Source organism: Hylobates moloch, unplaced genomic scaffold (genome assembly GCF_009828535.3).
Source record: "Hylobates moloch isolate HMO894 unplaced genomic scaffold, HMol_V3 SCAFFOLD_4, whole genome shotgun sequence".
NCBI lineage: Eukaryota > Metazoa > Chordata > Mammalia > Primates > Hylobatidae > Hylobates > Hylobates moloch.
In genome coordinates, this window is record NW_026652279.1 from 112,878,040 (window position 1) to 112,902,810 (window position 24,771).

The 24,771-nt window shown below is 43.4% G+C and overlaps 1 protein-coding gene across 2 annotated transcripts in view; it reads left to right on the forward strand.

Annotated features, from left to right (window-relative positions):
* Nucleotides 1-318: 318 nt before the first annotated feature.
* The window catches only part of FAM124A (family with sequence similarity 124 member A), a 67,996-nt gene continuing 43,543 nt past the window's right edge, over nucleotides 319-24,771 (forward strand). Inside the window, exons 1-3 of one of the 2 annotated variants that reach the window (XM_058437910.1) lie at nucleotides 319-491; nucleotides 9,227-9,258; nucleotides 23,166-23,273. In XM_058437910.1, coding sequence (XP_058293893.1) covers nucleotides 424-491; nucleotides 9,227-9,258; nucleotides 23,166-23,273 — 208 coding nt within the window. In that variant the 5' untranslated portion in view covers nucleotides 319-423. The remainder of the gene's footprint in view (nucleotides 492-9,226; nucleotides 9,259-23,165; nucleotides 23,274-24,771) is intronic. The other variant, XM_032150926.2, reaches the window with a different exon arrangement.

Genomic DNA, 24,771 nt, shown 5'->3' on the forward strand with positions numbered 1-24,771 from the left:
ACAGACGAGCACACGCGCTCAGCATAGCCACAGTCGCGTGCAACCAGGATTACACACCGCACCCACATCACACCGCATCCACAGACGCAGGGGACCTCACGCACCTCGGCCACTCACGCTCACACGCCCCCCACGCGCTCGCACACGCGCTCGCGCGCACTCCCCGCGCGCCGCCGCGCGCACACGCGGGTCCCGCCGGACGGCGAGGGGCGGGGCGGGCGCGGCCGCGGGTGCCCAGCCAGGCGCGGCCGGGAGAGGGCGCGGCGCGGCGCGGGGTTCGCGGCTGGCGCTTGAGTTGTTTGCCGGCTCCCGGGCCGCCAGACGCTCGGAGGGAGCCCGGCCGGCTCGGACTGGGCGGCAGGGAGGGAGGGCGCCCCGGGTCACGACGGCGCCCGCAAGCCGAGCGCGGCCGGGACGTGCACCATGGACCCGAAGGCGGGCGGCGGCGGCGAGGAGGACGACTGCGTGGACTCGGGCGCCGAGACCGGAGGGTGAGCCGCGCCGGGCCGGGCCGCGGGCGGGGGGCGTTCTCCGAGTTGCGCGGCGGCTCCTCCCCGGCCGGGGACCCTCCTGATCCCCGCGACGGGACCGGGGCGCGGGGCTTCTCCTCCTGCCGGATCCCCCGCTCCCTCCTGGGCGGGCCGCGCTGCCCTGGGCAGGGCGGGCCCCACCTGGGGGGAGGAAAGTGGAAGGACTCAAGGTTCAGTGCAAGCCCACCCATCCCATGAGGCGATGCAGAGCGCCAGGCGGATGCAAAGACCCCTTGTCTGCATCGCTAGAGACAGGAGATCCTTTTGCACTTGTTTCATCTTTCCTCGGGGACTTTCCTCCTGTAGCTCCGGAGCCCCCTGGAGTCCGGCCCTGGAGATCGGGAGAGGAGGAAAAGCAGAGTGGGACACTCGCACCTAAAAGTCTTTCCTAAGTCGGCTAGGAGGATGGCATTTCTCGTTATATGGCTTCATCGTGGGACTTTAATCTGTGCTGCCGAGTCCCCCTCCTCGACTCCTCCAGTCCCGCCGAACCTCCTCACCTCTAAGTGCACCTGTCCCAGCTGGACCCGTTGGCCTGTTGTACCGGCGGGATGGAGATGGTGTTGGGATTAGGATCTAGCCATGCCTCTTTTTTTTTTTTTTTTTTTTTTTTTAATATTCTCTTCGCTTCAGCGGGCTCAAACAATGAGCTCAAACCTTTGGAGACTAATTAGTTAGTCTCCAAACACTGTTTTCCTGAGCGGAACAAAAGACAAAATGCCTTTTAGGAGATGAATGTCATTATAAAGGCTTCCAGGCAGCCTCTGTCTCTAAAGGACTTTCCTGTGCAGAGTCAGCACCACATCCAGGCCGCGGGTACTGACCCACGAGGAAAGGGTGTCTTTTCCTATCTGGAGTAATCCTGGGGGAGGGCGGGAGCTGCCCAGACTACAGAAAGCCTCATTCCTGGAAGGTCGGAGGGGTTTTAGACTAATCTCAGGATTTGGCAACCCTGTAAGGGCAGGTAGAGAATCCAGGCCCACGATCGACCCAGAGTTCTAACCCAACCCCGGCAAAGCTCCCCACACGGCCCCTCCTGCCCCACCACTCCTAGCCCAAATGCGGGACTTTACTCCCTAGGGCATTCACCCAGCAATGGGCTTTCTCTGTTATCCAAACTTATTCATAGCTCTCTGCAGCACCCAATTATAATCTGGTGGAGTAACCTGATGCTAAATGCCAAACTTCCTTGCTTCTTCCCACTCTTTGTATAAGTGGCATTTATCAACTTTAATTGAAGATTATTGGCTTTTGTTTTTCTGCCACTAGTTAGCTGGACCATGAATAGAAGAAACAAAGCAAAATTAACCAGCTTATTTGTAGCTGCGTTAAATAAAGCATTCACTAGTCTATTCATTTTCAATTTGCAGAGCTCACCTAAAACTGATATTTTTTTCAAGGGCTTTGTCTTAGAGAAGGGAGAGGAAGTCCTGGACCCAGGGGGTGACATCGCCCCAGGATCTGGACATCAACATGACAGCTGCCAGGCCTCCTGGGAGGGGCTCCCCTCCTGCTGACACCAGAGCTTCTGTTCTCAGCCTCTGTCACTAAAATGTGTAGTTGTAACAGGACAGAATTGTTTAAAGAATTCTTGGCCGGGCGCGGTAGCTCGCGCCTGTAATCCCAGCACTTTGGGAGGCCGAGGTGGGCGGATCACCTGAGGTCGGGAGTTCGAGACCAGCCTGGCCAACATGGAGAAACCTCATCCCTACTAAAAAAAATACAGAATTAGCCGGGCGTGGTGGCGCATGCCTGTAATCCCAGCTACTCGGGAGGCTGAGGCAGGAGAATCGCTTGAACCCAGGAGGCGGAGGTTGCCATGAGCCGAGATCACGCCATTGCACTCCAGCATGGGCAACAAGAGCGAAACTCCATCTCCAAAAAAAAGGAATTCTTACTATATCACTAACATCCTTAAGCTAAAGGTAAAATAGCATGCGTTTCAATGTATGCTAATTAGTTTTGTGTTTACCATATATTCACAGAGCCCTTGAATTTCAGTTATCAAAAAGCTGTTCGTTTCCCTACTTTTCAAGAGCTTGCCCCCACCCCTTACCCTATCCAGCTTTCACAGAGATTGTGTAGAAAGCACATAGAAAACAATAAGTGTTTGCTATCGTTAGTATTTTTAAAATGCAAATCTGATCATGTCTCTCCCTTTCAAACTTGTATGGCTCTGTTATCTACAAATGCAAGGAATTTAAGGTGGCCTATATGCCCTGACTCCTGTTATGGAGTCCCTTCTTCCCTCCCTGGCCTTGTTTCTCAGCAGGTCCTTCTTTGCGCCTTGTATCTAGCCACATCCAACAGGTTTTTGTGTTTCCTTGCCTTTGTCAAGCTGCCCTCTTTGCCAGCTCTGCTCTTCCCACCTGACATGTCTGTCTGCCAGGTGAAACTCTACTCTTCTTTCAGGACTCAGCTCAAGTGACACATCTGCTAAGGCAGTGATCCTTAATTTGGGGTCCATGAATTCCTTCAAGTTGTATGCAGAATGATGTGCTTTGTGAATTTGTATGAGAAGAGAACTTATTTTTTTATCAAATTCTCAAAGTAGCTGGTGATCTATTCCAAACCAAGTTTGGGCAAGGTATGACACATTTCATTTTCAACACACTGTGTCTGAGGTGTTGCAAGACATCCAAGTAAAGATGATAAATCAGCAGTTGGGTATATCTGTCTGGAACTCAGAAGGGAGGTCTGCATGATGACATTGCATTTGGGTACTATTTACCTAAAAATGGCAATGGAAGCCCTGGGAGAGACTAAATCAACTAAAGGTAACAGCAAGCACTTTCTTAGCATTTAGTATGTGCCACCTACTGTTCTAAGCCTTTATGTATTTCATGGACTCCTCGAATCCTTCAGCAACTCTGTGCAGCAGGTGCTCTTTAAGACCAGCCTTGAGAAACTACATTTAAACACGCAGTCAATGAGAATGAGCTGATAAAGGAGCCTGAGAAAGAGTAGACTTGGAGTCAAAGAAAGAAGAATATGAATCATTGAAGCCAAGGGAGGTTTAAGTTTTGGAGAAAGGAAAGAGAGATCAACTATGGTACTGAGAAACTAATGAAGATGAGGAACGCTAAACGTCTTTTTTAAATGGAGATGATGAAGTGAAGAAGAGTGGTATTTCACAGCGGAGTGGTGGAGGCAGGAGCCAGATTAGAGTGGCTCTAGAAGGCAGTAGAAGGTGAAGAAAAGGAGACAGGTGGATTCCTTTGTCTGGAAAAAGGAGAGGCAAAAAGAGGCAGTAGCTAAAGGGGAGAGTGGAGTGAAGAAAGATTTCTTAAACATAGGCGCTAATTGAGCAATCAGTGTGATAGAAAGGATTCTGTAGAAAGGGAAAGGAGAGGAAGAGAAAAGATGATAATCTGTAATGTCGGCTTTCTTTCTTTCTTTTTTTTAACAGACAGGTTCTCTGTGTCACCCAGGCTGGAGTGCATTGGTGGAATCATGGCTCACTGCAACCTCAAATTCCAAGGCTCAAGTAATCCTCCCGCCTCAGCCTCCTGAGTAGCTGGGATTACAGGCCTGCACCACCGACACCATGCCCAGCTAATTTTTTTATTTTTATTTTTATAAACACAAGGTCCTGCTATGTTGCTCAGAAACTGTCTTAAACTCCTGGCCTCAAGCAATCCTTCCACCTTGGCCTCCCAAAGCACTAGGATTATAGGTGTCAGCCACTGCTTCTGGCCCTATAGTGTCAGCATTCTGAAAAAGTGGAGGCAGATGGACTTCAGACCACAGGGGGATGGATGGCTTTAGGTAGGAGGCAGGACATCCCCTCCTGCAATTAGAAGGGCAGCCAAGATGGGGTTTCTCTTTGGTGTAAATACAGCCCTCCACCATCTGAGGAGAATGGAGATTTGAATAGTTGTTTGGAGCAATGTTGAGCAGGTGCCCAGTTGAAATTTGCAATTACGTATTTAAATAAATAACAAGAGGTGCAGGTTCCCCTTGTTATTTATTTTCTCGCAGCAATGCTCAACTACCTAGGGTCAGGCAGAGAGAGAGAGTGGGTAGTTAGGATCATCAAAATTTGGGGTAAGGGAGTGTGAACAAAACACAGAAACAAGGGCTGTCAGGGTATTGCTTAAGCTGATTATCCATCCTTTCAGCGGCATGATGGAAGAAACAGTTCTGAGAAACTTTGTGGGTCCCACTGCCAGTGGCCATGTTGGCCACTTTGAAAGTTACAGTCACAAGAGCCAGCCTGCTTGCATTCACATTCTGGCTCCTCCACTTAGGGACTGTGAAACCTTGATCCAGCGACTTAACCTCTCTCTGCTCTCAGTTTCCTCCTCTGTACAATGGGGATGATGATAGTACTACCTACCTTCTAGGGTTGGTGTGAGGATTAAATGAGCGTATATATTTAAAGCCCCTAGAACAGTGGCTGTTCAGTGTCTAGAACCCTTAGTACATGATTATTTCTCACCATGCTATATTATTATTGTTATGAAGAACACTCCAAATTATAAACTTAGAGTTTTGTATAATGAAAATTGTGAGCTCAAGACCATATGTTTTTCAAACTCATCACAATAGATCCTCTGTTGCTTTTAAATACCTTAAGTAATTTGATCATTCAGAACATCTGAGAGACTACAGGGCATGCCTCTGTATTCTAATAATTATGTTTTACAGATGAGGAAATGGAGACTCAGAGGGCACATGGCTCGTTAGAGGCATGAATTGAAGCCTGGATCTCCAGTGTGCTTCCCACCTAGTGAAGTTGCCTCTCCAGGAGCTGTTTGATCTGTAATTAATTCTTGTTTTCTGCTCAGACATTTTCTTTTGCTTGAAATGCTGCTGCTGCTGTCTCACCCACCTAATACAGGCAAAGACTGAAAGCAAACTAGTATTCTTCTGTAGCAATTGATGTCCTTTTGAAACTCCCATTTTCCAAATCCACTTGAAAGAAGCCTTGTGCTCTTATGTACTTTCTGTTAGCAAAAACTGGCAAGTCGGCTGCTGATGGTGGTAAACTATCTTAAGAAACAGAATCCCTTAAATAGAAAGACAGCCAGTTCCTTGTAAACCCAAATAAAAGCCAATGCTTTATAATGACTGTTTCATTAGTGATGTCTTCAAGATTTGGCATGTAAGCCACTCTTTTGCATGTGATGGATTATTTTCATTCAATAGTTTGGTCTGGCATTAATGAACTTCCACTTCCACCTCAGCTGTCACTGAGCTTCTGAACCTGTAGGGCCATACCATGCCCTGTTTCTTTGGAGGACCTCCAATTGATACTTCGCTGTGACTTTAGACATAACAAAAAATCAAGGGTCTAGACTTTAAATAGATGGGTGGAAAAGAATAGGTGGGGTGAATTTTTAAATGGGATAGGCCTTTTAAAAAGATGAAAGGGGAAATGCTGTATAGAAGACCAGAGCATTTGTTAGTACTTTGTTCTCTTTGTATTCAAGGTGGAGCTAGTTAACATTAAATTTAATTCAGTGCAATGAGGGTTAACAGATGAGGTTCATGATGCTCAATAGCTGATGTTTTACAGAAACATCAAGATCAATTTTACAGGAATGCCAAGATCAATTCTTATGCCATGATTTTCCTGGAAAATAATTTAGGAAGGTATTCTGTATATATGTAGTATATCATTTGGTAACTAGGCTGCTGTCTGATAGGGTAAACTGTCTTAAGTACAGAACCTCTATATAATCCCTATATGCAATATTGTGATTAATATAGTCAAGGGACTGCATCTTTCTGTTCATTATTCGCACAAATACTAAATAATATTTGGAAACGTGTCTATATTTGTCAGGTGTGTGAATGTACATAATTCTTGTATTCTACTCTATATCATGTGTATAAATTTTTCATTCTAAATTCACCTTTCATGCTTCATTCTGGCAGGGTTGAATGTCTTATGCATAGCCAGCTAACTAAATTCTTATGATGTGAGACCAATAAACAGAAATCTCAAGGCAGGTACCCTACTGCTGTTCCTTCTTGCCTAAAAAAAAAACTTGGCCAGAGTACAGACTTGTCCAGAGAACCCTAATCAAATACCTGGTTGTTCTCTGAAATGGTTTGAACCTATTTATTATGTGCAAAATTGTTTCAAGCTTTGTAGTTTGTGTTTCCTAGCAGTATTTCTAGTAAATAAGCTTTTGAGGTTATTTGGAATATATTTTAAGAGCTATAAAAGTATTTATACCTCAACTCAGTCTATATTTCCACCCATGATAATTTTTCTAAGGAAAAGAAAATAAATATAAAGCTATATTCATAAATACGTCATTGCTATGTGTTTTGTAAAGGTGAACAACCAGGAACAATCATTACTTAATTTAAAATGATAATTACAGGAAATGTGTAGCAGCATGTTATGATGGTATCAAGTGAAAAGAGCAATTCAAAATTGTGTCTCTGTCATTATGGCAACTGTGTACAAGTTGCATATACTGAGGATCAGAGGCTGGAGAGCAGTGGGAGGCTGTAGGTGACTTTCCGTGTGTTTCTGTTGTGACAGTGGACCGGGGTGAAAGTTGGACTGCAGAGCTGGGCCATCCGTCACGGAGAGAGGGGTTTGTGTTTTACACTAGCGAGCTTGAATTTCATCCAGAGAGAGACATGATCAGATTTATCCTTTGCAAAGATTGGCTGCTGTATGTGGAGGGAACTGGAGCAGGATCAGCGTGATTGTCAGAAGGCTGACCATTCGGCGGGCCCAACCCGGTGGTGCCCTTAGTCTCTAGAAACATGGAGGGACTCATAGAGGGGCATCAGTTATGCCAGCACCTGTCCTAAGACACTAAAATACTGTTGCACTTTAAGATTCTTGAACTATGTTTCAAGTGTAAATTTCATTCTACATACATATCCATCTGTATGCAGATCTTTAAAATGTATGCATATGTGAATCCCATCTGCTTCAAGAGAATTTGGAAAATCCTAGCTGAAAATATACATTTTAAAGAATAAAAGAAATAGAAATATCGCACATTCTTATTGTGTGTTGTATTTGAATAGTCATGACATTTCTTTAAAGTCTGTCCATCTTAAGATGATTTTATTGTAATCGAGTTGTTTTCCTGTTGCATCTACCAGAGTGGATATTTGCTGAGCAGTCTCTAAGTTTATAAATAATTACATTTCCAAGTATTGTTCTAAAGTTTATGTCCTGAATGGTTCCAGAAAGAATTTAATGCACCAGTACTGGGTTACAAATCCTGGGCTTCAGAACGTTGCTAATCCTTGACCCTCCCCTCTCTGTTGTCTCCCTTAGCCAGTATGTCACCATGTGCTAGCCAGTCAATCCGTTCTGCCTTCGGAGTCCTTCCTCTCCACCCACCCTGCACACTCAACTTCAGTCACTAATGATTGCTCACCTCCTGGTCTCTGTACAGATAGTATCACTTTAATTTCCTAGTCAATAAAATAAAAAATTGAATTATATATATATATATATGAATGCAGTTTGTAATATATAAAGGGATATGCAAATGTTGGTAGTTGTTATTCTTTCCAGTTTTAAAATTCATTGATTCCATGACTACTAAAGTATTTCATTTGCAAAAGTGAAAACCACATGTTGTTTTCTTCCATTTTGTTCCTCAACCAATAAATCAATGCAGCATTTTGAGTGATGTAGGTTATTTTAATCAGTAAGAGGCATGCTGCTTATGATTTTTTAAAAAAGTTTTGCATGTACTTTTTAAAATGTGGCAAGAAGTTCAATGGAGTGAAAATTGGATGATTCAGGAAAGGCAGCAGGAGACTCAGGAGATAAAAGGAATGTATATCTATAAAATTAAACATAATTAAGCAGTTTATTTGCATAACTACGTCCCCAACTTCCATGGCAGAATAAATCCCTATGTGCTAAAGTGATTAATTTCCTACTGAGAATGACTTTGGGACGCTAGGGGAAGAAAATAAATAGCTTCCATATCAAATTTGTTGCCAGAGAGGAAAGTCTTAACAGCTACAGAAGTAGGGCAGAAACTTACTAGAGATTAAGCAGATCCTTGGCCAGAGCCCCACTCTTACGGAGGCTGAATGCCAGCAACTGATTTCTCAGCATAGAAACTGAAAGGGCGATTTCACCCCAGCCTTAGCCTGCCTTTTCCCTTTCCCTATCACAGCTCACATCCTGTTGCTCTAATATCCAGCAGGCTTTCTTCTCAGATGGAATTGAAATCAGTGGAAATATCATTGTGCTTTTGTTTCCTGGTGGTCAGCCCCACCTTGAATGTGGAAACCTTCACAGCTGAGGTTCCCTCTCTCCTCGCGCTGGGATCCTCTGCTTATGTCAGCAAAGAACATTTCCCCATGGTGTGGTGCGAACATTTGAAGGGTGCTCATTTGCAGTAACCTTTGGAGTGAATCCGTGAGTGGTGAATCTGTTGAAAACTTCGGGGCTTCTCCCCAGAAAAATAACCATTCAAAATTTTTGCTAAACCTTTAGATGGCTTCTTCCAAACCTCATCAGAGGAATTTGCAGAACTCACATGAGAGCCCCCAGAATTCTAAAGTTCCTTTAAAGTTTTCTTTCAAATTCAGACATAACTTTATTTTGCATAAAATGAGCCTTAGCACTACAGTTTTTAATTGGTGACATTTCTTTACCAGGTAAATGCTACTTACACTGACTGTTTAAAATTCTGGCTTGAATAAATCATTTGGATAAAGAATTCTACTAACACTGAGGTCTTGTGTTTCAGGTCGGACTACAGCCACCTGTCCTCCACGAGCAGTAAGTATCTTTTAAACATTCTTCAGCATTGTCTAACGGTCCCCAGAGAGGTCAGTACCATAGAGGCCATGTGTGTACATGGTTTATAGTAGGTAAGAATCACCAAAGCATCTTTGCCAAAGAAATGTGGTACAGGATGCTGTAACTCTGGAAGTGCAGGCTTTTCCTGGAGAATCTGATCATACAGAAATTCAGCCTGAAGGATATAACCCAGGCTTTATCAGCTGCTTGTGGATGCTTCTAGGAGCATCATCTCTGAAGAATCTGAGGTAGCGCTTTTATTGAACAAACGTCTGTCAGATGCCTGCTACCCTCAGGCAAACAGAAAGCTCAGAGCACAATTCCTGGATCCCTGTGGTTGCTCCAGCTCATCTCTTGCAAAATCTCTTCCCTTGCATGTCTGCATCTGCAGGCAAATATCCTTCCCTCTCCAATGCAGGGAACATCTATCTCTGGCAAAATCCTGCAAAGTGTGTTAACAGTTGGAACAGTTATAGCTAAAGTGGAAAAGTGATAGCTAAATTCCCTAATTATAACCTACATTGGTTATACATGCCAATACGTATCTACCAATACATATGCACATTGATATACATATATATCAGTATGTATAACCGATGTAGGTTATAATTAGGGAATTTAGCTATTACTTTTCCACTTAAATGTGGCTAAAAGAATACAGACATTTTTATCAATCCATCATCCTGTATTTGTAATTCCTGGCTTATAGGTGGTTATTATATGCAGCAAAAAATGATCAGGAATATGTTCACAAAGACACTCTGGTTATTAAAAAGGTGCTTATGTTTAATATTAAAGTACTGGTAAATGTACTCATGAGAAATTATGCCTCATAACTAGAAAGAATTGAGAGTGATTAAGATTACTACATAAATGACCAAAGCCATTCAGATTGATTGAATACTTATTTTACATTAACAAAAGTAATTGTCTTAATATAAAAGCCCTGATTGTTTAAATCAGTAAATACTAAATTGTTTTGCCCTATCTCACTAGCCTGTTAAACTCTCAATTCTAAATAGTTCCCAAATGGAGAGACAGTTAATTGGATTATTCTGTTTATTGATGTTCTGGCTTAGTTTTCCTTTGCAATAACAGACTGAGCAGATAGTTTTATATCTGGATTTGTAATTTAGTGTCAAATTATATTTCATTATTAGTATAACTGCATTGAGCAATTTCTGGTCAGTTCAGCCAATTGGAGACCCAATGTTGCCCCTTAGTTATTAAGAACCATTAGTAATAATGAGAATAATGCTTCAGAGATTTGCACTCATTCCCCAAAGCTCCTGCATTCCTAAAACCAGAGAAAGCTCAGTTGAACTCTGTCTCTCTGTGCCACCGTTTTCATTCCACTCAGTTTTGCCCAGAGGCTACATTTCTTTTCAGAATGATTTTTCTAAAATACTTGTGTGAAGCCTTAGCTCAATTTGTAGCTCACAAATCAGTCCTCTGGGTCACAACACAACACCTCTGTAGTTATCAAAACTGGTAATTTGGTTTGGGATGTTTTCCTCTCTTATTTTAATTGCAGCCTCTGAGTTGGAATTTCTATTAGTGCAGCTGGGATCAATACCCTGCTATTGGTCTTCCTTTTTACTTTAAATGTTTGGTGGTTCCTGCCTCACTCTTCAGTGTTGGGTCCTCTTGGTGAGTGAGTGTGCATATGTGTTTCAATTAGGAAATGTATTTGACTACAAATAATGGTGGAAAAATAATGGTTAAACAAGTGGGGATTAGTTTTCCTCTAACCCTTAAGAAGCAAAAAAAAAAAAAAAAGTCCAAGGAGGCAGTGCAGGTCTGGTGTAGAAGCTCCTTTTGTCATCTGACTACACCGTTCTCAGCTTTTGGCTTCCTTCCTTAGTCTTGTCTCAGAGTTATAACATGGCTTCCTCCACCCCAGCCATCACATCCTTGTTCTGGGCAGGAAAAAGGAAAGGGGAAGGGCAGAAGGTACCTGCCAGCTGAGCCATCCCCACTTTTTAAGGAATTTTCCCAGAGACTCTACACAGTAATTTTTATGTCTATTGGCCAGACCTGGGTCACATGTTTAACCCTATTTACAAGGGAGTCTGAAAAATGTTGTTTTCTTTGGTTACATTGTCACATGCTATGGTTCCATTAATAAGGAAGAAAGGGAGAGTGAATACCGGGGCGGGGCGGGTGAGGGGAAGCCGGGAGGGTTGACTGTCCCTGCCTCAGCACCAGCACGGTGCCTGGCCTGCCTCTTCTCCCAGCCAGGAACATAAATCCTGGCCCCATCCACTTTCAGGAGAAGGCCCCTTGAGCAGTCAGTGAAGAGTAACATAGTTGACTTTCTGAAAATATTTGGAAACAATTTTAAAACCTAAAGTCTTAAATCCTTTAAAGTATCAATTTGACAATGCTACAATAAGAAAAAAAATATTTTCTAAGTAGATTTTTAAAATAATGTTTCCCTACAAACTACATAATCACAGGGGTCTGAGTGGAGAGAAGGGTAGTGACTTATTTATCCTGAATGATTTAGTTACAGGGCCTCTCCCAGTCACAGTCGAGATTTGGGGTGGCACTGTCTGTGTCCAGCAGGGTCCCGGGCTGCCCCTGCCCTACAGCTGCATTGTCCCAGTCCCAGTTTGACATCCTGGGAGCAGCTCCTGCATCTCGTTGTCATTCTGCCACTGCTGTCAGCCTCTCTCGACTCAGTGGCTTTTGAATGATTCCTGATTCCTGTTGGGAATTGAGAGGTAATTCTAATCATTCACTATTACAAAGTGGATTTTTCTGCGTCTGCAAGTGATTCTTACACAACATTCACATGATGCTCCTTTACCCATTTGTTCCTGAGTTCACAGGCGCAGAAGTGCTTCCTTGGGGTGAGCTAGCAAGAGCATCGACCTTGTTGCCTGTTAGTCCACAGCTGAGTTTTCATTACTAGGGATTGTAACGAGACCTCCCTCCAGAGAGCACCATTCTATTTAGTTGTCTTTTTCCTCAAAATGCAGGGGGCTGCTTCCTCATGCCAGCTGCCCCATGGGAGAAAAAGAAAAGTTATCACTAAGCGAAAGGTATAAGAGTGGTGGCGTGGTTAGGTGTCCTGAGTTCTAGTCCCAGTTCCACCATGAATTAGCCACATGCTCTTGGGTCATTCACCCTCTCTGGGCCTTTGTTTCCTCCTCTGTAAATAAGACGATTAGGCTGGAAAGCCGTTAAGGGCCCTTCCAGGAGCTCTAGGAGGCTGAGATACGAATGTCCAAGAAACTCTTCTACAAAGAGATGGAAGAAAGGAGGAGGAAAGAAAGAAGCAGGGAAGTACTGAGGCACTTACACCTTTTCTGTTTGCTCTCTTTTTGACCCAGAATAAAAATCTGGAGGCCTGGGCATCCTCTCTCGTGGCCTGTAATGTAAATCCTAAAGCAAGGGCCTGCCAGAATCAACCCGAGCTTCTCTGAACTGTGAGCTGCCTGTAAGTCGGTCACAGTAGAGAGACTGTGGTGAAGGGCAGCAGCTGCTTTTTGTCCCCCTCCCCTCACAGAACTGCACAGGTCTAGGGTAGGGGCAGGCATGTGGACTGCTGGGCATCGTCCTCTTTTCCTCCACCTCACAGATCACGGAACTGCACTTCGCTGACTTGTCCTCTATCCCTGTCCAGATCTGGGGGGTGTGACCGAGGGGCTTCTTTAATGGATGGTTTGGTTTTGTCTGGATGAATTTTTTCCAGTTGCAACTGGTTCATTTGCCTTTTTCAGATTGACAAGGAAGACAGGATTTTTATTTTTTTTTTCCAATGTTTTCTGAAAGGCTAAACACACTGTTGGCACTCAGGAGATCTCAATAAATCATAATACTTGCTATGGAAGATTAATTTTTACTTCCAGAATCCTGTTTTTCCAGAAATCTAGTGAGATCATCAAGCCGCTATGTACAATTTACATTCTTATGCGGTTTAAATAAAAGGGGGGAAATTATTTATAAAGAGGAGAAAAGAAAAACAGTAATTATGCCAGGAAAGAAAAATCAACTCTGCCACGTAATGCTAATGAAATTTGCATCATGTGTGATTGAATATTTCCATTCAAATTAAAATTATAATCATACTTAGAGAATTACTCTTAGAAGATATTAGGAACTTAAAAATTATATTTTTAGGAAAATATGACATTTTTTGAGGATATCTAGCCCCAGAATAAGCTGATAGGAAGTAGTCAAATAATTAACTAGTCCTATTTGAGGCTGTTCTGAAGGAACCTTCTCTATTTTCTCTCCTAATTTTGCCTCTAAAACTGTTCCTCCTCAAAACTCAGGATAGTCATGAACTCTTTATCTGACACCTTAGGAACTGCCAGTGATGGCAGGAATGCCTTGTAGACAGCAGAAAGCACAAATGGTAAAAGATTGGGTGAAGTGATAGAGGGCTTCTCCTAGCCCTTTGACAGTTCCCTGAAGAATTCTCTGTGGCTGTGGAAGTCAGGGAGAAAAGGCCATGAACAGCGTGCTCTGCTGATTTGAGCCTGGGAACACGTACCAAGCCATGCAAAAAGGCACACACGATGGGTGGCTGTCAGTCACTGAAACTGTTTTTCAACCTCCTGGGGCCTCAGATTCCTGCCCTCTTCCATTTTGGCCCTACCTTCTTTTTCCAATTTCCTGCTCTGTCCCTCCAGTAACTCAGATAGCCTCCCTCCCTGCCGACATCCTCCCTGCTGCTTTCCTGGGGTTGCCCTCGAAGCAGCCCCAACTAGGCACAGCTGCTGCTCTGGGCCCCTGGATACACGCTTATTGAGAGAAAAGGGGTCAGGTGGATCACAGGTGTTTTTCAGATAGGCAAGTCCAGGTGTCTTGGTTAATTACAAGTCACTATAGCTGGTCTAGAGCCACCACCGGGGCTTGTCAGTGCTGCTTTGCTGCTCTGTCTGGGAAGACATCTCATCCCTTCCTGAGACTCTCTTTCCTCACAGCTGTCTCTTTCCTCATAAATGCTGCCTTTTCCCTTTAGTTTCTCAGTCATTTCAACATTTTCTTACAAGTTCAGGATACTGATGCAATAAATGTTTTGATTTTGGCCTTGGCCACATTTTTGCAACCCCTCAGCATTTTGGAGGGAAAGATGAGCTTATTGTGATATAATTAAGCAATTACATTTGTGATAAGCCAATGTAGGAGCTTTGAAAGCAACACATGCAAAAGATCTGATTGCATACTGTACAACTCCTCCCCAATGGGGAATACGTGAATACATATGATCTGTGTTTCCATATCCAAGAGCTAAATTCAGACTTGGGATAATGAAGTATTTATTATTTTCTTTCTGTTTTCATTAGAGAAGATGATAACTTATTGACAGATTTTGCTCATTTTAGAACCAGTTTTTTATCACATCTCCAGAAAAGGAAGATCAATGTGTCAGAAGAGATGCTAGTAGTCAATTTAACTTTTACCCATTTGTAAATGTTAGAGTCTTCATTTTTTCTTCTGTGTAAAATACTTTCCCTATAATTCTCAAAACAAATATTCTTCCAGAGTCTTATTCCATAAGATCTAGGCAAAACTCAAATCTGTTTATTAATTCTCATAAAGAACAATTTTAGCTATTGAACTTGCTTAATTTTGTGATTAGCATGGAGTTGGCAGTGTTCACAGGTTTGTGAAAAGACTCAAAAATCTACCTCTTCCATCCCCAGCTTCACACCCTACTGCAGTAAAAGTGTCATAAAGAAAAGTCACCAATATTGTCTAAATTAGAATGTAGTCTGTTAGAGTTAGTTGTATATCTTGAGCATCTCAGTTCAGGTTTGCCCCTATTTTCATTAGTTTTTTACTTCCTTAGCTTCCAAAGGGCTTATTAGTAATACTAATGATTGTTTGATATACAGTAGTAAACCCAGCAGTTGACATAAAACAAACAAAAGCACTGGGGAGATGGTGTATTTATTTCCAACTGGAGGAAAATCGTAGGGTTTTGAATTTCTACTCTACCATCCACAGAGCTGGAAGCACTTGAGTGAGCAACTTCCAGCCAACGAACCCCAAATAAGAACTATTTCCATTTTTATTACATTTAAGACCATGTCCTGGCACAACAGTCATGTTCATTCACAAAACTGTTCTCAAAAGAGATTCAGGGTGAGCTGTGGCACAGCTGGAATGAGTCTGCAGCCCTGGATCAGGTTCTCCATGAGGGGCTGAGTGTTGGTCGATGGTGTCAGTGATAACATGTTCCATCTTGGTGTGTGGCCATGGCTGCAGAAACCAGTGAGAAACCACTGAAATGCTGTACGTCTGGACAGATCAATCTGATTTCCTTATCCAGTCTGCCTTCTTCTGTGGCTTTTCCTTCAAAGTGACTGCAGAATTCAAGCTTTTACTCAGTAGTATCTATTGCATTCCAGGCATGGGACATCTGGTATACCTATAGCTACTGTCCCTGTAGGTGTATGGTATGGGAGAGCACCCTTAAGGTTTCTTTTCCCCACCCCAGAAGCCAGGGGCCTCACTCCAGCTTTCCCTAACTGTAGAGAGAGGGCCCTGCTGCTGGTGGCTCTTCCCACAACCCCAGGCATTGAAGCTTTCTGTGGAGGGCTTTGGGATACTTGTCAAGTTCCTGGGCCCTCCTCTTAGGGCTGGGGCCATTTAGCATGTAGCTGGTAGGTGACACTAATAGGCCACAGGCCTGGGTGTGGCATTTATGGCAGGTCTGGGTTTTGCAGCCACTTAGGTTTTGGCTCAGCCATAGCTTCAGAGCCACAGAATGCCAACTGTTGTGGGTCAGGGCATCCTGCTGCTTCACATTTTGTCAGCTGCCCAGGGAAGGTGTTAATGGCTTGGTAGAGCATATAAAATCACCAAACTGGAAAATTTGCTGCTCAGAGTGTGGTCCAGGGACCACTGCATCAGCATCACCAGGAGCTTGTTAGAAATGCAGAATCCCAGGCCTCCCGAGGCCAGTAAGTTGTATGTACTGAAAGTTTGAGGAGCACCGAGCTAGCCCATTTCTTCGTTATGCAAGCGCACTCTTAAATCATCCCTGATACAGGTGGCTTATCTGAATCTCTTACTTTTGGGTTCTAATTTTTAAAACCTATAGTCTCTAGGATCCACCTAATATCTAGATGAAAAACACTTTTCACTTGATATTTGCATTTTTAAGTTGATAATTGAAAAGATTATCCATTGAGAGTGGTTTATTCTAAAACACAGGATATATCCCTTATGAAGAGGGTAGAGGTATGTGTTTGGGGTTTGTCTGAGAAGCAGGTAGCAGCCTTACCTGTTGGACCATGGAAGTGGCAAATGAAACCTCTGAGATGAAGGAATCTACTGAAGCTGAACGTGTGAGTCCATTAGATTGTTATTTCATGGTGTGGGGCCTGTATATTCAGAGTCCTCTGAATGGGGGCCTGAAAAGCTAGGCAGTATTATCTGACAGTTGATAAGAAAAAAGCAATAACCAAAGATATGCATCAGGAAATCACAGGGTAAGGACAATATATGACACAGACAACTCCTTTGATGCTTTGCTACGCTGGCATCCATTTCCAAAAAAAAAAATATGGTGTAGTCCTTCTGGTTTCAAAGGTCAGTTTTAGTTGTGTGACTTCAACTCGACAGAGGGTGTTGATTTCCATCCAGCGTATGAAAGAAAAATGGAGGCAGACTTCTCATGACTACTTTTTTCCCCCACCTGAAAAGCTGAAATGGTACTTCAGGGATATCTGGTCTACCAGAATCGTCAGGATTTCCCCCAAGAGAGGAAACGAAAGTGAATAACTGCCACTACTCCTTACCTTGATGTGCCTGGTGCTTTTCTCAATTTCAAAATAATTTTTTGCTACCCAAATAATACATAGTCATTGCAGAAAAATCAGAGAATACAGATTAGCAAAGAGAAGAAAACCCAGAATCCTACTATCCAGATGCAACCATTATACATAATTTGGTATCTGCCTTTATAGGATTTTTTCCTGAGCATCTATATATTTATGTAGATATATAACATTTTGGGTAATAATTTACTAAAAAATGGCATTGTATATTTTGTTTTATAGTCTAATTTTTCTAACTATAGTGCAAACATCTTTATATGCCAGGAAACTCATTTCTATAATAGTTTGACTATTCATACAGTATTCCCTTATATTTTTGCACTGTACTTCATTCACCAGTTCCCTGTTGTTGGTCCTATAGGTTGTATTCACTTTTTCACTACTGTAAACAGCATTGCCAAAAACATCTTTCTAATAGGTCTTTGTGCATATCCTTCCTTATTAGAAAAAACTCCTACAATTGGAATTGCTGGGGTAAAAACTGTACTCTTTAAAGCTTTTGATCCCTATTGCTAGGGTATTCTCCAAAGGTGCCATTTCACTCTCCCACAGACACAGATGAGAGTGTCATAAACATTGTGATTTTATGTACACAAAAGGTTATCTGGATAGATAGATACATATGTAGATAGATAGTAGGTTTTTTAAACAATAACAATGAGTAAAATTACTCTATGGAGTAGGTTATAAATGGGGAGACTTTCAGGTTTTGGAGAACCACAGGGAAGTCTTTTCTGCTGCCCTCACTGGAAGTGTGGTATTGATGACAATCCTGCTCCAGCCTCGGACCACAGTAACAGCCACAGCAAAGCCATTGGTTCTCCGTCCAGCCTTTATGGAAAATATTTTCCACTCCAGTACAGTTTCTATCTTTATTCAACATCCATACTGCTGCCTTTAACCGCTGATGGTATAACAAGTTAGAAGTAGCTGAAAAATGTGATACAAAAAGCCAAGTCCTATCCTTTCAAGGTTACAAAATTCAGAGTCGAAGAAAACTAAGATGATCCCATCATTCTTCCTTCTTTCTAAACCTTCTCTCCTTCTTCCACATTTGTGAAACTTCTATTTTGTACATCACCTGATTCGGGAAGGGAAGGAATGTTCCACATGCTCTCACTCCCCTTTTTATTTTGACCTGACCCTGACATCTTCTGATGTTATTGTTGGCACACAAAGGAAGTGAAGCTGAGCAGTTCAACCTGTGCTTAGAAGAATGATTTTCCTTTTCGTAACAAGAATAGTTGCAAGAAGTCTTTCCTTTGTCAATTATGGAGATAATTGGGCCTTTCTCTACAAGTCCATATTTAATATTTCATTGCCCCAGGCTTGAGGAGAGTGAGGCTCAAACATGTAGGGCCACAGATAGACTGAACTGGGAAGTTAGAGGTCTCTCTATGAGACAGTGTGATGAAGGGCTCACCATCTGTTAGATTATAACACGTTCTGCTCTTCATTGAGAACTCCTATAAGAAGCTCCTATTATAAAGAGTATGAATTTTCAGTCACCAACTCAGACATAAAAGCAGTACTGCTTTATTTCTCTATAATTGGGCTGAACTTCATCTTGAGCTGCTGCCCTCACCCCCTAATAAGTGAAGACACAGTCCTGCTCTTTTCAGGGATCCCAGTGCCTGCAGGGCTCAGCCCAGGAGAGGTTCGATCCATGATCCTTTCTTAGAACCCTTCTGGCACACAGATTTTGGTCAAGTTCCTTCCAGTCATCGTCCTCCCACCAGAAGCCCAAACTTGGCATCTGAGCTGGAAAAGCTGCCCTTGCAGCCCCACATGTTCTTCTGCCTTCTGGTTCACAGTGTGAACACTCTGCTCTAGGTTTTTACCCTTTCCTGGCTCAGAAAGCCTTTTCTGTCTCCAGAAGCCCAGCTCTTGCAATAGAGAGCCTTGCCCTTCAAGACCATTTCCTCTGTTAAGAGTTAAAACAAAATTTTCAGAAATTCAATTACTAAGTTTATCTGCTGCCATCCTCCCTGATGCAGTGAACAGCCAGGACTCTGTAGGTGGAGGGCCCCAAGGCGATTAAGAAAACTGTGGGAAAGGGAAACTTGGTTATTATTTCTGCATTTCATTCTCTATGTCATTTAGAATGTATCATCTCCCATTTGTATTTTTGTTACATTTGTCACGTGTGAAGGTCTTGGCTTCTCAATTAGATTGTAAGCTGCCCAAAGGCAAGGACAAGCTTTGTCTCCTCTTACTTGGAGTCCTTGGGGCAGGCACTTCAGGACTAGGTGCCGCTGAGGTATAAAGGAGAAAGCCCTGAACTGGGAGTTCCGAGATGTTTGTTCTCTTTCTAGACCCACCATTGACAAGTGGCCTGACCTCAACTGTAAAATGAGGGGGCTGGACTATCTTACCCATCCTTAATTTTCTAGTCATGTCCAGTAAGTTTGTTCTCCAAATGGGCCCAAAGTACACATTTTCTAAGGAGACTTAGAAACAAGGACTGGAGACTTGTCAGTGTTATATTAAAACTTTCAAAAGATTTGAATATTCCACTGAATTTTAGGCCAAAAAAAAATAAGTCCCCAGGTTCCATCCACTTCCTACACTGCTCGTTTGATCATGAGCAAAGCCAATGCTGGATTTCGTCGCTGCTGCGTCTACTGCATTCAGGACATGTTTTATAAGCACATATGCAGTGGCTTTTCTTAGAAGAGTTGCAACAGCTAATCATTGTTCATCTGATTTCTCAATATCCTGCCAGAATAAGTCCCTTTTTAAGATAAATCTTGACTAATATAATTGTAAGGATTCCTCCCACGAGCTCTAGTGTAAGACAGAGGCCTGGAGTTTCCTGATGAACAAATCGTTGAGATAGGCTTAGGCTAACATCTTCCTCTTTTGTCTTTTTTGTTTTGTTCTTTTTGGCAGATTTCTTTCATTTCCTAATACAAGACGAATATTAATTCTGTTCCTCTTGTTTCCAAGCCCTGCTCTGTCATCTCCGGATCTCCAATATTTGTTGAGATCCTGACTTTCTCAGGATGATTTTGCTACAAATGAAAATGACAAGCCATAATGTGGTTTAGAGAGAATTAAAATTACTGAGCAGAAGAAAGGACTCTGTGTAGAATGCTATAGTCTCTTCAGGCATTTTGAACTGTCAAATTTTTATGCAAGAGGAGTCTTAGTACATCATTAAGCATGGTACATTGCTGGGTGTCAGGCCTGCATTACCTCTCATAAACTTTCAAAGTCCTTGCGGTCCCAAGGACTTACACACGTATGCTAGATATGTTTAAGTGTTTCTAGCTGCAGTTACACCTCCTCAAACTAATTACATATCAACCTCCTGGTCTTCTCCCAGAATCTCTGTCAAGCTGTGTCAGAATTTAAAGTGTCTGTCATTCCTTTGGTTAGTGTCTGGCTTTTGCTCCCCCTCCTTTTCCCATCAGGAGATTATGTTTCAGAATGATGGACCTGAATGAAGCTTAGAAATACATTTACAGTAAGATGGATGTCCCATTTCCAAGTGGAAAAAAAACCGGCAGAGTATCTAAAGTATCTGCCTTACTTTCTATATTTTTTTTTTCTTAATAGTGTCCTGGTTTTAGAATGAGCTCAGGAGTATGAATTAGACATCCACATCACTGACATTGTTTCTGCAGCAAATCATAAAAAAAAATGAGAGGGCAGTCGAATAACTGTTATAGCAAAGCCACCCTTCTTATAAAAACATGAGAGGGCCTATAGACCAGAAAGATCCTTTATTGTACTCCTCTGCCAAATGAAAATATAAGCTCTAGCTTAATCATTTCAGCCTAGATTCAGTTCTTCAATTACAGGACACTTCTGTGAAATCAGGCTGAGGAAGAACCTTATGATCTATATTATAAATGCAGTTTGGATCTCCATGTTAAAAATCCCATATGTCACTTCACTGCCACCACAGGTCATTATTTCCAGCACTGCAACCAGTCTCGCCATTTTCACAGCCCAAAATTGCAGGCCAACAGGCCTTGTCAAAATTATAAAATTACTAAGAATTAACAAAGTCTGAGATTTTGTCTTAAATATTGGTGGAGTAAGGGAGTTGCTTACACATTTTTAATTAGTTCAAAGTTTCAAACAACTGGCTTCTAAAACTGTGGAAAAAAAGAGATGAAGGCAGGTTATTCGTTACATTCTGAATGAATAGCGTCTCCCAGGAGTGAATTTGGAGGCCCCTTTCTGAAGGCATTTGTTTCTGGCATTCTGGGGAATGCCTCAATGTGGGGAGGCCAGCCCTCTGCAAGTTTCGTGTTTATCGTCACCCAGAGCCTTTTTCCCTTCTGCTTTCAGATCCGGTTGTTGTTTTTTGTTTGTTTGTTTTGAGACAGAGTTTTGCCCTTATTGCCCAGGCTGGAGTGCAATGGTGTGATCTCAGCTCACTGCAACCTCTACCTCCAGGGTTCAAGCGATTCTCCTGACTCAGCCTCCCAAGTATCTGGGACTACAGGCGCCCGCCACCACACCCAGCTAAATTTTTTGTATTTTTAGTAGAGATGGGGTTTCACCATGTTGACCAGGCTGGTCTTGAACTCCTAACCTCAGGTGATCCACCTGCCTCGACCTCCAAAAATGCTGGGATTACAGGCATGAGCCACCACGCCCAGCCCAGATCTGGTCTTTATTCACAGTGTCAGCCAGTGCCCTGGACGTGTCTTTGTTGTGTGTGTGACGCAGTCTCACCTGAGTTTTCTGCCACCGGATCATGTGGGTCCGGTTGGCAGACCAGTATCCCAGCCCCCAAGCCACTCAGTGCCGTTGATGGGGGCTTTAGAAATGCAAATAAGTGTTTATTCAACCTTATGCAGGTCTCAAGCCAGGCTCCAGGGCCAGATTCCTAAACCAAACAGCCTGCAACAGCTGGAGGTGCCCTCTTTCACAGTCTGTTGGCCTTGTCGGGGATTACTGGGCACTGCGGTGTTGGCAGTAATTTTGGCACTGGAATGGTGCATGGCAGTTTATTCCGTCAATGGTAAATTGTTACAGCCGCTGCCTTGGAAACCGATTGAGCATGTGTGTGTTCAGTGAAGTGTCTATCTGTAGGACTTAGCTACCCGGCTTCATCTTATATATTTGTTTATTGTCTGTCTCCCTCACTAGATTATAAGCTCTCTGAAGGCAGAGACTGTTTTATTCCCCACTGTATCCTCTAGTGCCTGGCACATGGTGGATGTTCAGTAAACATTCTTTGATTAAATAAATGATGAAACTAAATTGCAAATTGTCAGTGACAAATTGTGTCTAAAGTGACAATCATATTAATCGTTGCCCAAAAATTCTAGAAAGGGGTACCCGAGCATGTCATATCCTGAGACTTGTCTAGGAAGTTATTTTGGAATGAGAGATATCTTCAACTAGACATGCCCACTGCTGGGGAGGGGGTGCTCTGGGGACACACCAGTTGGCCAGTTCTGGGAGGAGGGCTAGTCTGACAGGCACTGGGCAGCAAGAGGCAGTGCAGGCATGGCTGATCTAAAGCCCAAGACTGCAGAGAGTGGTTGTGAGGGGCCCTGGCACAAGCATCATTGAGGTAGGTCCAGCACCCGGAAGTCTGTCAACAGGCAGACTGCCCTCTTCTTACGAAGACTCCAGCTGAGGACGCCCACCCAGGCAAAACAGCCAGCCCATTCACAGCAGGCTCTCCCACCTAAGGTAGGTGAAGGAGCTAAGCCATGATTTCAGAGCGGGTTAGAAAAACCAACGCAATGATTCCAAGTGAAGGGGCGTCATTCATCCAGGATAATACCCGAGGTTTGTTGTCTCCTGCCAAAGAAATCAAGGATGTGGACACACAAGGAGTGAGATTAAGAGCAGAGCTTTAATAAGCGAAAGAAAGAGAAGGGCTATCTCCTGCAGAGAGAGGGCGCCCAAGCGGGTTTCTGGTCTGCCATGAAATGCTTAGGGTTGTATAGATGAGCTTGAGGAGGTGGTGTCTGATTTACATAGGGCACGAAAGATTGGTCGGACCAGGTATGCCATTTGCATAAGATGCAAAAAACTCGTTAGGATTAGGTGTGCCATTTGCACAGCATGCGAAAATCTGGCCGCCCCCCACTTTAATCTTTTATTATGCAGATGGGTTCTCTACCTGGCGGACACCATGTTGCCTGTTCCTTTACTGTACACACGGTGACAAAGAAAAGGGAAGATGGAGCCTCCAGGCTGAACATACCTGGCCCTCAGGTAGCCCTTTTCTATTGGCGCAGCTGCCAGCATTCATCCATGCAAGCTTCCAGGTTGCTTATCTGCGTCTACAGCTCGAATTTTCAGACTGCTCTTTGTTAGAAAAGAAATGATTTGGGGGCTGCGTTTTTGTTAAAAGCAAAATTCTGCCAAGGGCTCTTTTACACTCACTATGTGCCTAAATAATTTCTTTCCATCTTCTGTATCACAAGGATTGTGCCCTTGAGTGGTGAGAGGACATACTGGTGAGGAGCACAGATCCGGGGTTCAGACAGCCCTTGCTGTTCTCCAAATGGTCTTGAGCGGATCAGTTAGTAGTTCATCTATCATAGTGTTGCTTTAAAGATTAAATGAGATAGTATACATAAAGCTTGTAGGACAATGTCTGGCAAATAATAAGAGCATAATAAATGGTTGCTATTGTCTAAATTAATTTTCTGCCATTAATTTAAATGGCCAGAAACAGGATACACAGGAGAGGTAAAATGTTGGAAAATATATATATATAACAAATGCCCAGGCTAATAGTACACTTTCTGCATCATAGCAGGCCTGAGCTTGTGCACTGCTTTCTTTAACAGTTTTCATTTTTTGTTATCAAAGGAAAGCCTAATTGCCTATAATCAAATGAAAAAGAATCTCCCTTCTCCTTAGGAAAACACAAACTAATTTGAAAGCCTTGTTAATGGTGTGCTAGGAGCTCCCATCCTCCCACCAGCCTTGGGGCAGTCTGTGCCACTGCTCTGTTTGGTTCTGGTCTGTGTTTTACCCTAATTCAACAGGTGCTCGCTAGGTCCTTTGAGAAGACATGTAATAGATATGATAAAGGCAGAGCACATCCCACAGTCATGTCGTCTGTGCTTCTCCAGGGAGGCATAGAGACTTTTTGTGGCAATTAATTATTCACATTTTCTGTCCTTCCCCTCAAATACTTGGTTTCCTATCCAGCTCCACAGAGGCACATTTCTCTGGGGGGTAACTCTAACACCTGATGACAGCTTGAAGCTGTGTTCCGTGTTCTTTGTTTATGTTTTCAGGTCACGTGCAGCGGGTACATGCTAGTGATGGCCGGAGCATGCTAATGCTACTGCTCATTCTCCTTAGCTCTTCTGGGGCAGGGTCTTAGCCACTTGCATGTCCCTGGTTCAGGCAGTGCAGAGGGCGCTCTGGGGGTTGGGTCTTCGTCATCCTGGCTCGACTGCTCTTGGCTGCCTCCCAAACTGCCAGGCGAGCTGGTACTTGGTGGAATGCCTTTCAGCTCACCCCCCTGCTCTGAGGCCGGGCATTTCGCCCTTCCGCAGAGCTGTAAACATTCACTCATCCATGCAGGCTTCAGCGTGGTCTTTGTTACTGCTCTCAGGGAAACCTTTGTGTAACTGATAGAGATGGCACAGGGCTGAGCGCCCTGACAGCTCCACTGGGGAGTCTCAGAAGCCACCTTCTCCTGGGCCTCTTCACACCCAAGCCTCTCACACCATGCTGTAGGCTTTCTTGGGTG